The sequence below is a fragment of the Onychomys torridus genome, chromosome 7, assembly GCF_903995425.1.
Source record: "Onychomys torridus chromosome 7, mOncTor1.1, whole genome shotgun sequence".
Lineage (NCBI taxonomy): Eukaryota > Metazoa > Chordata > Mammalia > Rodentia > Cricetidae > Onychomys > Onychomys torridus.
The window spans coordinates 41,834,493-41,846,878 of NC_050449.1; the positions used below are offsets into that span (position 1 = coordinate 41,834,493).

Consider the following 12,386-nt stretch of genomic DNA (forward strand, 5'->3'; position numbering starts at 1 on the left):
GAGAAGGACTAGGTGGGTAAAATGCATGTGAGGGTTCTTAGCGGGTCTAGCAGATTGCAACGTGTAGGGATCTGGGGGAACTGAGAGAAAACTCTGTCCCCACAGGGGTCTGTTTGGAGACACCTGGCACAGGAAGCCTCAGAGCAGATCTGGAAAAGCAAAAGGAATCTGTCCTTGTTGTTGACCCCTGAAGTTTCAGGAGGCTGAAAAACATTGCCATCCTTTAGACCTGACCAAGGTAAAGGACACTGAGGAGATTACGGCAGTTTTATTTTGTTTACTTTTTATGTTTAAAAACACCAGAGGCAGGGGCATAATTTTACAGTTTAAATATTCTGAAATCCTTTGACAGTGGATCAAATTCAAACCTGAAACCCAAGTAAAGAGTTATAAAACTTATATATTCTGATAAACTAATTTTCAGCATGAATATGGGAGGCCTCCCTCTTAGGGAGCCCATGCCCACACTGGAGTGTGTGATGTTCTCTCTTTCTAGAAAGTCCTGCTTCATACTGACTCATCCCAAAATTCTTTTCTGTTGTGAAGTCAAGAATTCTGACTTTGATTAGAGGTTTCTGAAAAGAGCTCAGTCTGTAGGAGGCAGCAGGCTGGGGCTCCTGTTTCCACTCCCAGCATCTTTACCAGTGACCAGCACAAGCACTAACTCTAAAGCAAGGTCTGGAGGTCCTTTGGCTTCTCCCCAACTCTGCTCTGCTCTGCACTTTGGGCTTGCATCTTATCTTGTTCCCTTCGCTTTTGTTTTCTGAAACTAGGACTCCCTGGAGAGCTACCCCCCCCCCCAAAAAAAAAATACTGTAGCAGAGTGGAGAAAACCCCAAGTGAGTGGTCCTGATAGAATGTGTATGTTGACATGGACTTAGCCTGGCCTGGAGAGGACTCTAAAACTAATTGTTAAAGCCATCGCCCTATGGGCCAAGCTCAAGATGCATGGCAAAGATTTCCTTGGAAGTCTGAGCATGAGTGTTTATGAATGATTAGTGTGTACAAAGACTAGCAACCACAGCTTCCTCCTCCTGGATGTTTGCAGCCTGAGAACTGGCCTACATAGATCTCCTACCAAGACTAGCTAACCCCTCTCCCGTGCTGTGCCTAACAAACATGCCGAGGTTTCAGGATGCAGTGGTAGCAACAGCAGTCAGAGCAGTGGTGTGGGGGCAGTTGGAGAGGCCCACCTGATCCCAGCTTCATTGTGTGGTGTCTATATGTCTGTCCTTCCTTTGTTCCCACACCACCCCTAGCCAGGGTTCCAGGACCCAAGCCACATGGAATGTGGCAAGAACTGATCTCTAACATTATAAGCAACTCTCTTGAATGCATGATTGATAGCTTCCAAGAATTTGTCAAGGTGTCCAGCTCTAGGGTGGTACCCAGGTGAGTGACTGTAATCAGGCAGGACATTTCTAGAATTCAAAACACTTCAGAGGCAGCTGCTTTGTGTATGACCTTCTCTAGCCTCTCTCTTGACCTTGAAAGCTTCCTCTTTGCTTTCCCAGTTCTGGCCTCTTCCTGGATACCACGTTTTCATTCCCCTCTTGGTTGCTTTGTAGAGCCAAGTAAAGGGTCAATACCCTTTCCTAAAGGCGGTTTCTAAGGCCTGCTTCAAGTGGACTCAGATCTGTAACAAATAATTCATCAGAATCTGTCCTCCAAACCACTGTCTTGTTTTAGCAACCCTTAGATATTTAAGGTACAATGCTCATGCGTTCTGTGTTTCAGCTTCCTATATTTTCATCAGAATATAAAGTTAAATATTATTAAAATGTTTTCTCAGTTCTATAATGAAACTAAAGTTAAGAAAGACAAAAAGGAACCATAGGATTAAAAACAAATACATACGAAGTTATAGGTATGAAATATATTTTTGTGTAAAAAAAATGCATTTAGATAAAAGAATTTGAGTTGGTAAACTAGTTTTGTTCAAAAGCAAAGGATTGTTCCAAAAGGAAACAGAAGGAATTAAGAACAAAACCAGAAATCTCAAACATACTGCAGAAGGTCCAAAAAGTTGCCAAAAAAGATACATGAAAGCTAAAGTTTAAAGTATAATTGTGTGGTATACCTAAATTGCTATAAATAAGTGTTATTTTAAAAAGCTGCCAAGTTGGGTTTTACCGATACTTAATAACATTTCATCAGTCGGTTCACTCTGGCACTGAGAAAAAGAAACAAAAGCAAATGGTAAGATCCCCACATATTCTCAGGCAGTTGACTTTTCATTTTGCATTTGGGGTATTTTCAACATAGAGATTAAAATAAAGACAGTCCAAACGGCCCACAGCAAATGATTACAGACAAAAGAAGAATGCCAGCTGACAGGCTTGGCCCTGGGGAGGAGCACGTGTCCCTAGCTAGGTAGGTAAGAACTTGACTCAACAGAGAGAGCTTACAGAAGCAGGGCAGGGTTCTAAAGGGACTGATGTTTGCCACAGCTGTGGGGAAACAAGAGGTCTAGAAAATAACTGTCCTCGGTGGAGTGGGGAGCGGGGAGAGAAAGAGAGAGCAAGCCGTGATCCCTCTGAAAGTAGGAGGAGGGAAACCATTGTAAGGGAGGATGTCCTGCCCTCCCAAAGCAGGTCATCCACTCCAAGGCCAGCTGCCCTCGAAGCCTGAAGTTTTCCCAGAAAAGCTCACTCAAGCAACTACAGACCACCACAGAGATTCCTTGGGTAACTCTTGGACATGGCAGATGAAAATGCTAATTTTCTTCTCACTGCCGAGGCTTTCAAAATGAGTCTTTGTAATAATAAATAGTGATGTCTGTACTTCAAAGCCAAAGATTATTGTCAGCCCCAGGACTTGTGTGTGTGACAGAGATCCCAGCTGGACTCTGTAAAATGGTATCAGTAGTGCTCCAAGGCTTCAGGAACAGTCCCCATAATCCTTCCCCCAAATTAAATGTAAGCCCATCTTCCATGGAAACAGAAGGAATGGGTGACATGGCAAGGCTGCAGACTGACCAAAAAAACAGCTGGGAGACTCAGAGCTACAAGAGATTCTATTATCCTATACAGACTATTAAGGACTTTATGACTTGTGGCACCCCAAAAACAGACATTAGCTGCTCTAGTCACTTGTGTTCTGGGGAATAAAAATGAGTATAAAGTCCATGATCTAAAAAGTCGAACGGACTTGTCTGTTCTGTCCCTCTGATAAGCCAGGAGGAAGGAACAAGCCACTGCCTTTCCTTAGCCTGTGACACAGGAAAGGTACATCCTGCGAAACAGAGAAATAATTAGAATTTACACAGACACTTGCCATGGAATAAATAAATACCTTTCAGTGTTTGCTCATACAGTCTCAGAATGGATGGGGAAACTTGACAAGGCCAGATTTTTCTAGAATAAAACCTCTCCCTTCTAAGTCTCCACAGCCTCAAGTACCTCCTGATGAAAAGACCACCTAGATCTATGAACTGCTAAAAGTCTTGAAATGTTTCTTCCAACAAGAGAAAAAGACAATTTAACTTTTAAACTACACGAATTTATAAACTACATAAATTTATAAATCTTTCAGTAATCGAGCCGGGCGGTGGTGGTGCACGCCTTTAATCCCAGCACTCAGAAGGCAGAGGCAGGTGGATCTCTATGAGTTCAAGGCCAGCCTGGTCTACAGAGCGAAATCCAGGACTGGCTCCAAAGCTACACAGAGAGACCCTGTCTTGAAAAAAAAAAATCTTTCAGTAGTCATAAACTTATTTGGTTAGGTTTGTTTTATTTTTTTTGTTTCTGTTTTTCCGTTGCTCAGCATGGTTGGTATAATAAAATATACTTGACGATTACAAATTCATACCATCTTCCTTCCCATCCAGTCTGATACTGGATTTCTTCTTGAAATTGCACTTTTGTGCTTTGCCATAAGCTCGATATATCACTATCAGTGTGAATGGTAGTGGGTTTGTTGTTGTTGTTGTTTTAAATTAATTTTATTTAATATTTTTTCATGCAAAATATTTTGGTCATGTTCTTTCCCACTCTCTTAGCTACTGTGAGATCCTCCCCGCTTCCATTCCCACTCAACTTCATGATCTTTCTCTCCCAGTGTTGAGAAGGGGAAGTAGACACAGGCCCACCCCTAACCAAGAAGCTATTGCAATTGATATCTGCTGGGAAAGGAAAAATCCAGTGGAGTGTTATTGTATATATCAACCACACTCCAGGGCAGGTCCCATGCCTACAAGTAGTTGACCAACACAAAACAGACTCCAATTTTGTTGTTGTTTTGTTTTGTTTTTTGTTGTTGTTTTTGTTTGTTTTGGTATTTTTTATCTTACTGAATTTGGGGGGGCATTTTTGGTTTTGTTTTTAGTTTGTTTATTTTCATTTTCACTTTTTGTTTTGGGGGTTTTGTTTTGTTTTAACACAAGGGATCTCATCCTTAAATTCAAAACCACAATGGCCATTCAGTATTCTGACAGTCTCATGAGGGAACTCTGGGTCACCATTAAAGTAGAAATGCTATGTATATACACCTGACACTAGAACATAACTACTACACACTCTAGGGTGCTTCATAGGAGAGGGGCAAATGTGCTAATAACACAGCTAAACACAAAGCCTCCTAATCATTTGTGGAGACGTTCCTGGTGCTCTGGACCCCCTCCCTGCTCTCTTCTGCTAGGAGCTAACAGATAGGAGAGGCCTCAAGTGTCTCCCATCTCAGGGAAGATATTGACAGACAGAACTAGGTAATTACTAAGTTTGCCCACAGTTCAATTCATTAAAAAAAAGAAACTCCATACAACCAGCTCAGGTTTAAAGAAGACCACCAGCTAACCTAACAAAATCATGAGTATATCGCTGATGAATAGCATTATGATGGGACCACCAGTGTGGTACAACCCTTCAAAGAGAGGCATTAAGACAGAGGTTTGCTGCCTGCAGATGTGGTCTGCATAGTCATGCCTCCAGTTAGGCTGCATGAAAGTTCTTACACCCATATGTAAAAGCTGACAATAAAACACATAACCAACCTAGAGCAGGTTCCCTCTGCTCAGAATGGTCTCCTGCAGGGACAAGACCCCACCCTATAAACTCAGAGATTGGATTTACTTTAAAATCTGAAAGGAGGGGTGTCCCTTTTGCCTCAGATTAACACAATTTGATAGTGCCCTATTTTATCTTACTAACTACTTAATCCCAGAGCCAAGATGGAATAGGAGCCAAAGGATTCAAGTGAGCCCAAAATACCTTCTCCTGTGGACTGGGGTCACAGCTCACACTGAAGCCTTTAAAAAGTCAAATAGGTAGAGAGGAGAAGAAAAGGATTCTCCCATCCTCTGCCCACCTTATTGCTCTATTTACTTATACAGGCTTTAAAATTTTTATTTGTTCTCTCTCTCCTCTCCTCTCTCTCTCTCAATCTCTCCCTGCCCCCCTCCCCCGTGTGGTGTGTGTGTGTGTGTGTGTGTGTGTGTGTGTGTGTGTGTGCGCGCGTGCACGCGTGAGCGAGCGAGCAAATGTACATGTAGATGACACACAGCAAGTGTACAAAGATCAAATAACAACCTTGAATGTAGGTCCTCCCTCTATCTTATTTTGAGACAGGGTCTCTCTTACTGTGCTACACCCACTAGATTAGCTGAGCTTCTTGGGATCTCCTGTTTTGGCCTCCATCTCCCTGTAGGAGTGCTGGGATTGCAGGCATACACTACTGCAATGCCAGCTCTCTGTAGGTTCTGGAGCTTCAAACTCAGGTCCTCATGCTTACACGCGAGCACTCTGCCCACTGGGTCCTCTCCCCTGCCCCCTGTTTATAGAGTTTTAACCTCCTACCTGCTCACGCTCTTCCATGTCTTACCAGAAACATTAACATACTCAGTGCTGCTGCACTGTAACTAATGGGTTTTAACATGCGAACTGTAAAACAGGTAAAACAACAAATAACTCTTTTTGTCTTCCTTTTTTCATTGACTATCTCTCAACTCAAGGATGATTGCTATTCTTGGTTGTCAACTTGACTACATCTGGAATTAACTACAATCCAATGGCTAGGCACACGCTTGAGGAATTTTTTTTCTTCTTTCTTTCTTTCTTTCTTTCTTTCTTTCTTTCTTTCTTTCCTTTCTTTCCTTTCTTTCTTTCTTTTTTTGTTTTTTGTTTGTTTGTTTGTTTTGTTTGTTTGTTTTTTGAGACAGGGTTTCTCTGTATAGCTTTGGAGCCTGTCCTGGAACTTGCTCTGTAGCCCAGGCTAGCCTCAAACTCACAGAGATCCACCTGCCTCTGCCTCCCGAGTGCTGGGATTAAAGGTGTGTGCTACCACCACCTGGTGAGTTTTTTTTTCTTAGTTAAATCATTTGAAGTGGGGAGACCTATTTTAATCAGGATCTTTGAGGTGGAAAGATACACCTTTAATCCAGATCTTCTGATCCAGGCCACACCTTCTGGTGGCAGCTTATATAGAGGACATGGAAGAAGGAAGCCTGCTCTATTTGCCTCTTTGTCCTGCTCTGGTAGCAAGTCCATTCTTTCACTGGAATTCAAGCCTATTTCTTCATGATACTAGTGTATACTGAAGACCAGCTGAGACATCCAGCCTCATGAACTAAACAACTACTGGATTCTTGGACCTTCCATTGGTAGATAGCCATTGTTGGACTAGCTGGGACCACAGTCTGTAAACCATTCTAATAAGTCCTGTAGATAGATAGATAGATAGATAGATAGATAGATAGATAGATAGATAGGTAAGTTCTGTTTCTCTAGAGAACCCTGGCTAACCCTCCAAGGTACCATTTTGTTCTTTTGTTTTGTGTAGCAGGAATCTTAAATGGTCTTATTAATAAAATTAAACCTGAGTCCAGTTATTGGGGTGAATGCTAGAAGATCAGAGAAGCAGAACAAGCCACAGCTTCCTCACCTTGCCAGTTCCTCAGCTGATCCTGTTTTCTCAGACTGGAAGCCTCTGAGTCCTCATCCAAATGGATCTCAGCTGAACTGCTTCTTGAAAGCCTGAATACTTGACCAGCCAAATGCTTCTAGTTTCTGGGCTTATATATCTTTCTGCTTTCTGCCATCACTCCCTGGGATTAAAGGCATAAGTCACCATGCCTGGATGTTTCCAAAGTGGCCTTGAACTCACAGAGATCCAGAGGGATTTCTGCCTCTGGAATGGTAGGATTAAAGGTGTGAGTGCCACCATTTTCTAGCCTCCGTATCTAGTGGCTGTTCTGTTCTGTTTATTAGGGTGTACATTATTTTGGGGAACACAAAACCACCACAGTTTTGAGGTAAGGTTTTGCTATGTACCCTATTCTGGTCCCAAATTCACTATGTAGCTGTGGTGGTTTGAAAGAAAATGGTCCCCAAAGGGAGTGGTACTATGAGGAGATGTGCTTTGTTGGAGTAGATATGGCCTTGCTGGATGAAATGTGCCACTGTGGGGCAGGTTTTGAGTTCTCCTATGCTCAAGCTACTCCCAGTGTCACACAATTCACTTCCTGTTGCCTTCTGATCAAGATGTATCCAGCACCATGTCTACCTGCACACTGCCATGCTCCCTGACATGATGATAATGGACTATCTGAATTATAAACCACCACCTCAATTAACTGTTTTCCTTTATAAGAGCTATCATGGTCATGCTGTCTCTTCACCTCAATAGAAACCCTAAGACAAAAGTTGGTACCAGGAACTGGGGTATTGCTGTAATAGGCCTGGCCATGTTTTTGTTTGGAGGAAACAGGACTTTGGTTCTTTGGGTTAGGAAAGCAGTGGAATGCTTTAAGCACTGCTTAAATGACCATACTAGTGTGGTTCTAAGAGTTATTTGAATAGTCAGGGGCTGGCTCAAGAGGTTTCACCAGAGAAGAATTTTAGTATGTTGCCTAGAGGTCATTTTTGCTATATTTTGGTGAAGAATGTGGCTTTTTGTACATGTCTGAAGAGTCTACTTGAGGCTAAAGTTAAGAGATTTGGATTAATTCCATTGGCAGAGGAAATTTCAAGACAGCTTAGTATAGACTCTGTCATGTGGATATTAGTGGTAACTCTAATGAAGATATATAATGAAAAGGAGCAAGCTGAATAAGGAAAAATACAAAACATACACTTTGAGGAGAAAAGGAGTTCCAGGACATGGAATGGAGCTAAGTCCTGTGTTCAAGGAGATAAACAGATTAAGAAAAAGGATAAGGCAGTGGTGGTGACCTCAGGGCAAGATCCGACCCAACTAAGTTTCCAACTTGTGAAAAGGAACTAAAGAAAAGCTTAGAGCTGAGTGTGGTGATACACTCCTTTAATCCTAGGCAGAGGCAAGTGGATCTCTGAGTTTGAGACCACCATGCTCTACAGATACAGTTTCAGGACAGCCAAGTTTGGGCAGTGAAGGAAACCACAAAAAACAGGAAGTTGGTGAAGATGTAATTGAATGAGGGGGCCATATGCGAGCCCCAGCAATAAGCAGAACTAGGCAGGTTTGGCCACATGATTCTGGCTTTAAGGATAGAAGAAATGGGTTTTTGAGTAATCCTCTGTGAGTAAAGAAAGCCATTGAGTCCAGGCATGTGTCAGGGTGTCCCTGAATGGAGGCCTAGAGAAGTCATTTCATGAAACTGTGAAGTTGAAGCCTGGATTGCCTTGGTGAATCCAAGATGTCAGAGATAGAATCATGGGATATCTGTGGAGGGGAGTTGCTAACAGGAAGTGGAACCAGCCCAGGAGGAAGAAGTATGTTGCAGTCAACAAAGTTGAAAGGAGTTGGAGATCTGAAGATTGTTTTGACATCAAACATGGAGATGCAGAGTTTGAATATTTGCCCAGCTGATTTTCAGTCTTGCTTTGGTACAGTATTTCCTCACTATGCTCCCTTTCCTACATTTTAGAATAGTAAAATATATCTTGTGCCATTATATGTTGGAAGAATGTGATCTGCATATTGATTTTAATTTTACAGGGGATTACAGTTAATAGATTTCCAGGAGTCTCAGAGAGACTTTGGACTTTGAAACAAATTTGAGACTATTATAGACGATAGGGACTTTTGAAGTTGGATTGAATGCATTTTTGCATTATGATATGACTACAAGCCTTTGAGGGCCAGGGCATGGATTGTGGTGGTTTGAAAGAAAATGGGTCCCAAAGGGAGTGGCACTATTAGGAAGGGTGGCTTTATTGGAGTGGGTGTGGCCTTGTTGGATGAAGTGTGTCACTGTGGGAGTGGGCTTTGAGTTCTCCTATGCTCAAGCTACTTCCAGTGTCACACAATTCACTTCCTGTTGCCTTCTGATCAAGATATATCCAGCACCATGTTTACCTGCACACTGCCATGCTCCCTGCCATGATGATAATGGACTGAACCTCTGAACTGTCAACCACCACCTCAATTAACTATTTTCATTTATAAGAGTTGCCTTTGTCATGGTGTCTCTTCACAGCATTAGAAACCCTAACTAGGACAGTAGCCAAGGCTGCTCCCAGATTTGTTACATAGCCCTGACTAGTCTTAAAGGCATACATGATCTTACTTCAGCCTCCAGAGTACTAGAATCACAGGTTTGTTCCATATCACTCAGTTACTAGGAGGTACCGGTAGGACTCCTCTGCTTACAGAGGAAAAAGAATCCTCCCTTTAAAAAGACTGTATGTACCTTCAGAGCTGTTTATTTCTATTTCAGCTGGAACACCTTGGAGATGCTTATGAGAAATCAGCCAAGGTCTCCAAGTCAATCTGACTCTTTATTAAAGACAATATGGAGTAAACATGGCTTATTACAATGTTAAACTGGGCAAGCCCAGAAGTGTTTGTGTCCACCATCTTTCCTTTTGAACACAAGATCTAGGACTGTACATTGAGCATGCTCAGGAATTTACATCTTAAAACTGGGCAATCGAAGAATATGCCTGCTTCTTCACAGACTTTTCTGTATGAGTAAGTATGAGCTCCCCTAATAAGATCCTTGACTGTCCATCATTCAGAGAGAACATTGCTTTGCAAATGATGTCAGCACCCTCCTTGCCTGCAACAGGTATATCTTCCTCCATTCTTTTATGACTGAGTTGTACTTTTGGATTCTGAAATTGCCAAGATATGAGCCCATGACATCTGATGACAAATTCTGCCTTAAATTGGTTGACTTTTCTCCCTCCTCATTGTTAATGCCCTCTCTCAAGTCATTGTTACTTCTCACCTAGGTCAGATCACTGAAAAACCTTTCTTTACTTTGTTACTGACAAGTTATTTACTGAGTGTCTGATACTTGTCTGGCATGGGGTTATGGCAACAAGTAAGTACATACCCAAATCCTTGCTGTCCTGGAGTTTATCACATGGTAGGTGAAGGTAGACAACTATCAGTTGACATCATGGTAAATTCTGCAGTATGGTAGCAAGTGAAAAGTACTACAAAGAAGAAGCCAAGCAGAGCAAAGGAACTGCAGAGAGGCAGAGTGGGGACTGTGTTGGTGTCAAGAAGATACCCTCTGAGCAGTCGGATGAAAGTGATTAGGGCAAGGAGAAAGGGGGAGTCAAATAAGACTGCAGAAAGGGTAAATCCAAGCAATGCTGAGTGGACTATACAAAGAATAGTAATTCTTCAGTGATGGAAGGAAAGAACTGAAACAGATACAGTTGAATTACAGCCACACAGGCTATAGGAAGAGATCATCTTGAGACAGATGGCAATGGCAAGCAGTAAAAAAAGGCACTAATGCACCTGCCACTAAGGAAGCAGTACCTGCATGTGTACATTTATTGTGCAAGGGAGTGGTGTAGAACAGACATTCTTCTTATGCTGCCTTGCTAGGGTAGTATACTTTTAACATCTGCTTCTCAAATTTTCAGAGTAGCATCCAAGTGAAGCCACTCTGACCCTCCCTGGGATATTCTGTAATAGGAAACGATTCTTACCTTTGCATGGTCTTTTGAAGTCATGAAGACTACACAGAAAACAATCATAAAGAACACCATCAGGAGCGGTTTCCGAGCTGGAGCATTTGGAAACAAACCAAGCAATGTCCTAGGAATGAAGACAGAACTCATCACACATTAATTAAGAACTGACTTGGATAAATCTGAGAGCTTTGCTTGCTCCTCCTCAGTTATTTCCAGAGTGGGCTCACTCTCCTAGGATTTTGCAAGTCACCACTAGAAATCACAGAGGGAGTCTTTCCCTGAGGCAAGGAACCAAACAGGTGGAGAGACTGCAGGTTTCTGACTTGGGAGAGGTCTCGGGGCTATGTGAAACCGGTCTGGAAGCTTTGCTCATTTTCAGGTCAGGTCAGCAATCATTTACATGAAGAACCTCCTGAAATTCCTCCATATTCATGCTGATCTGATGAGTGTCTTTCTCCCAGGGTCAGTGATAAATAGAGCTCTCATTTAGTTGTTCAATTTTTAAGGCAGCTTCCTTCCACCTCAAATTTTATTTTAGTTTTAGTTTATTGATTGATTGATTTTTTTTCAAGACAGGGTTTCTCTGTGTAGCCCTTATTGTCCTGGAACTCACTCTGTGGACCAGGCTGGACTTGAACTTACAGAGATCCACATGCGTCTGCCTCCCTAGTGCTGGGATTAAAGGCTTGTGCCCTCACTGCCTGGCTAGGTTTTACCTTTTTATGTCACAGTAGTTGAACAACAATTTCCCCCAAAGCATAAAAGTTTCTGAAAGGCTCAGTGTTAAGTGTCCAAAGTTTTTATCTTACCTTTTACTTTTCATCCAGAAACCCAAAAGTATGAGAGAAAGTGCTAACTTCTGACAGTGTTCCTCAGACATTTTATTATTAGAGTCACAGTATGGGAAAGATCTCAACTCAGCACATCTCCACATATGTACACATATTATTTACATAGCGTTAACACAAATCAATATTTATCCTTACTATACATGAAGAAGCAATATTTCCTAGCTGTTCCACTTGATTCCATGCCATTCTTTCCCACTTCAAGGTATGTTCATGCCCATATCACATGATTTGGCAATCCCCTGCAGCAAAGCCCCAGCTAGTCTGCAGTCCATCCACTTGCCCCCATAGTGAAGCCAAACAAGAAGATTAGAAAAAACACACCTATAGCTGAGTACCCTCCTCATGGTCTCATGGGCTCCTTCGGCATTTAGAGCTATCCAGAAAGGCTCCTCGGTCTACAGGCTCTTTATATGTCTTTCAGCGTTGGAGTTTCTATATAAAGCTTCAATGATCAAAGGCTGACATTTGATTTGTAGGCACATTGCCATCAGGGATTGCCAGTCTTTAGTGACCTGTTCATCACAATGGGAGGAAACTCTGAGGTTTGCTTTTAGAGAGGTCATGATGGTAGGGTACGGGCTGTTAGTTCTTCTCTGCCAGCAAGGCTTTGCACACTTATGGCAGGCTGTGCTTCCCTCACTCTGGTTTTATTTGGCTGCCCAATCTGTCTATAGTCGTTCACCTCCAC

General features: G+C 42.3%; 1 protein-coding gene across 3 annotated transcripts in view; it reads right to left on the bottom strand.

The window, feature by feature from the left end:
* LOC118586948 (NXPE family member 2-like) overlaps positions 1-12,386 on the bottom strand; it is a 41,268-nt gene that overhangs the window by 14,976 nt on the left and 13,906 nt on the right. For 2 of the 3 annotated variants that reach the window (XM_036192416.1, XM_036192414.1), the window contains exons 1-2: positions 12,020-12,092; positions 10,863-10,971 (exon numbers count right to left, since the gene is read on the bottom strand). In XM_036192416.1, the coding sequence (XP_036048309.1) occupies positions 10,863-10,971; positions 12,020-12,042 (132 nt within the window). In that variant the 5' untranslated portion in view covers positions 12,043-12,092. Of the gene's footprint in view, positions 1-10,862; positions 10,972-12,019; positions 12,093-12,386 lie in introns of those variants that run through there. The other variant, XM_036192415.1, reaches the window with a different exon arrangement.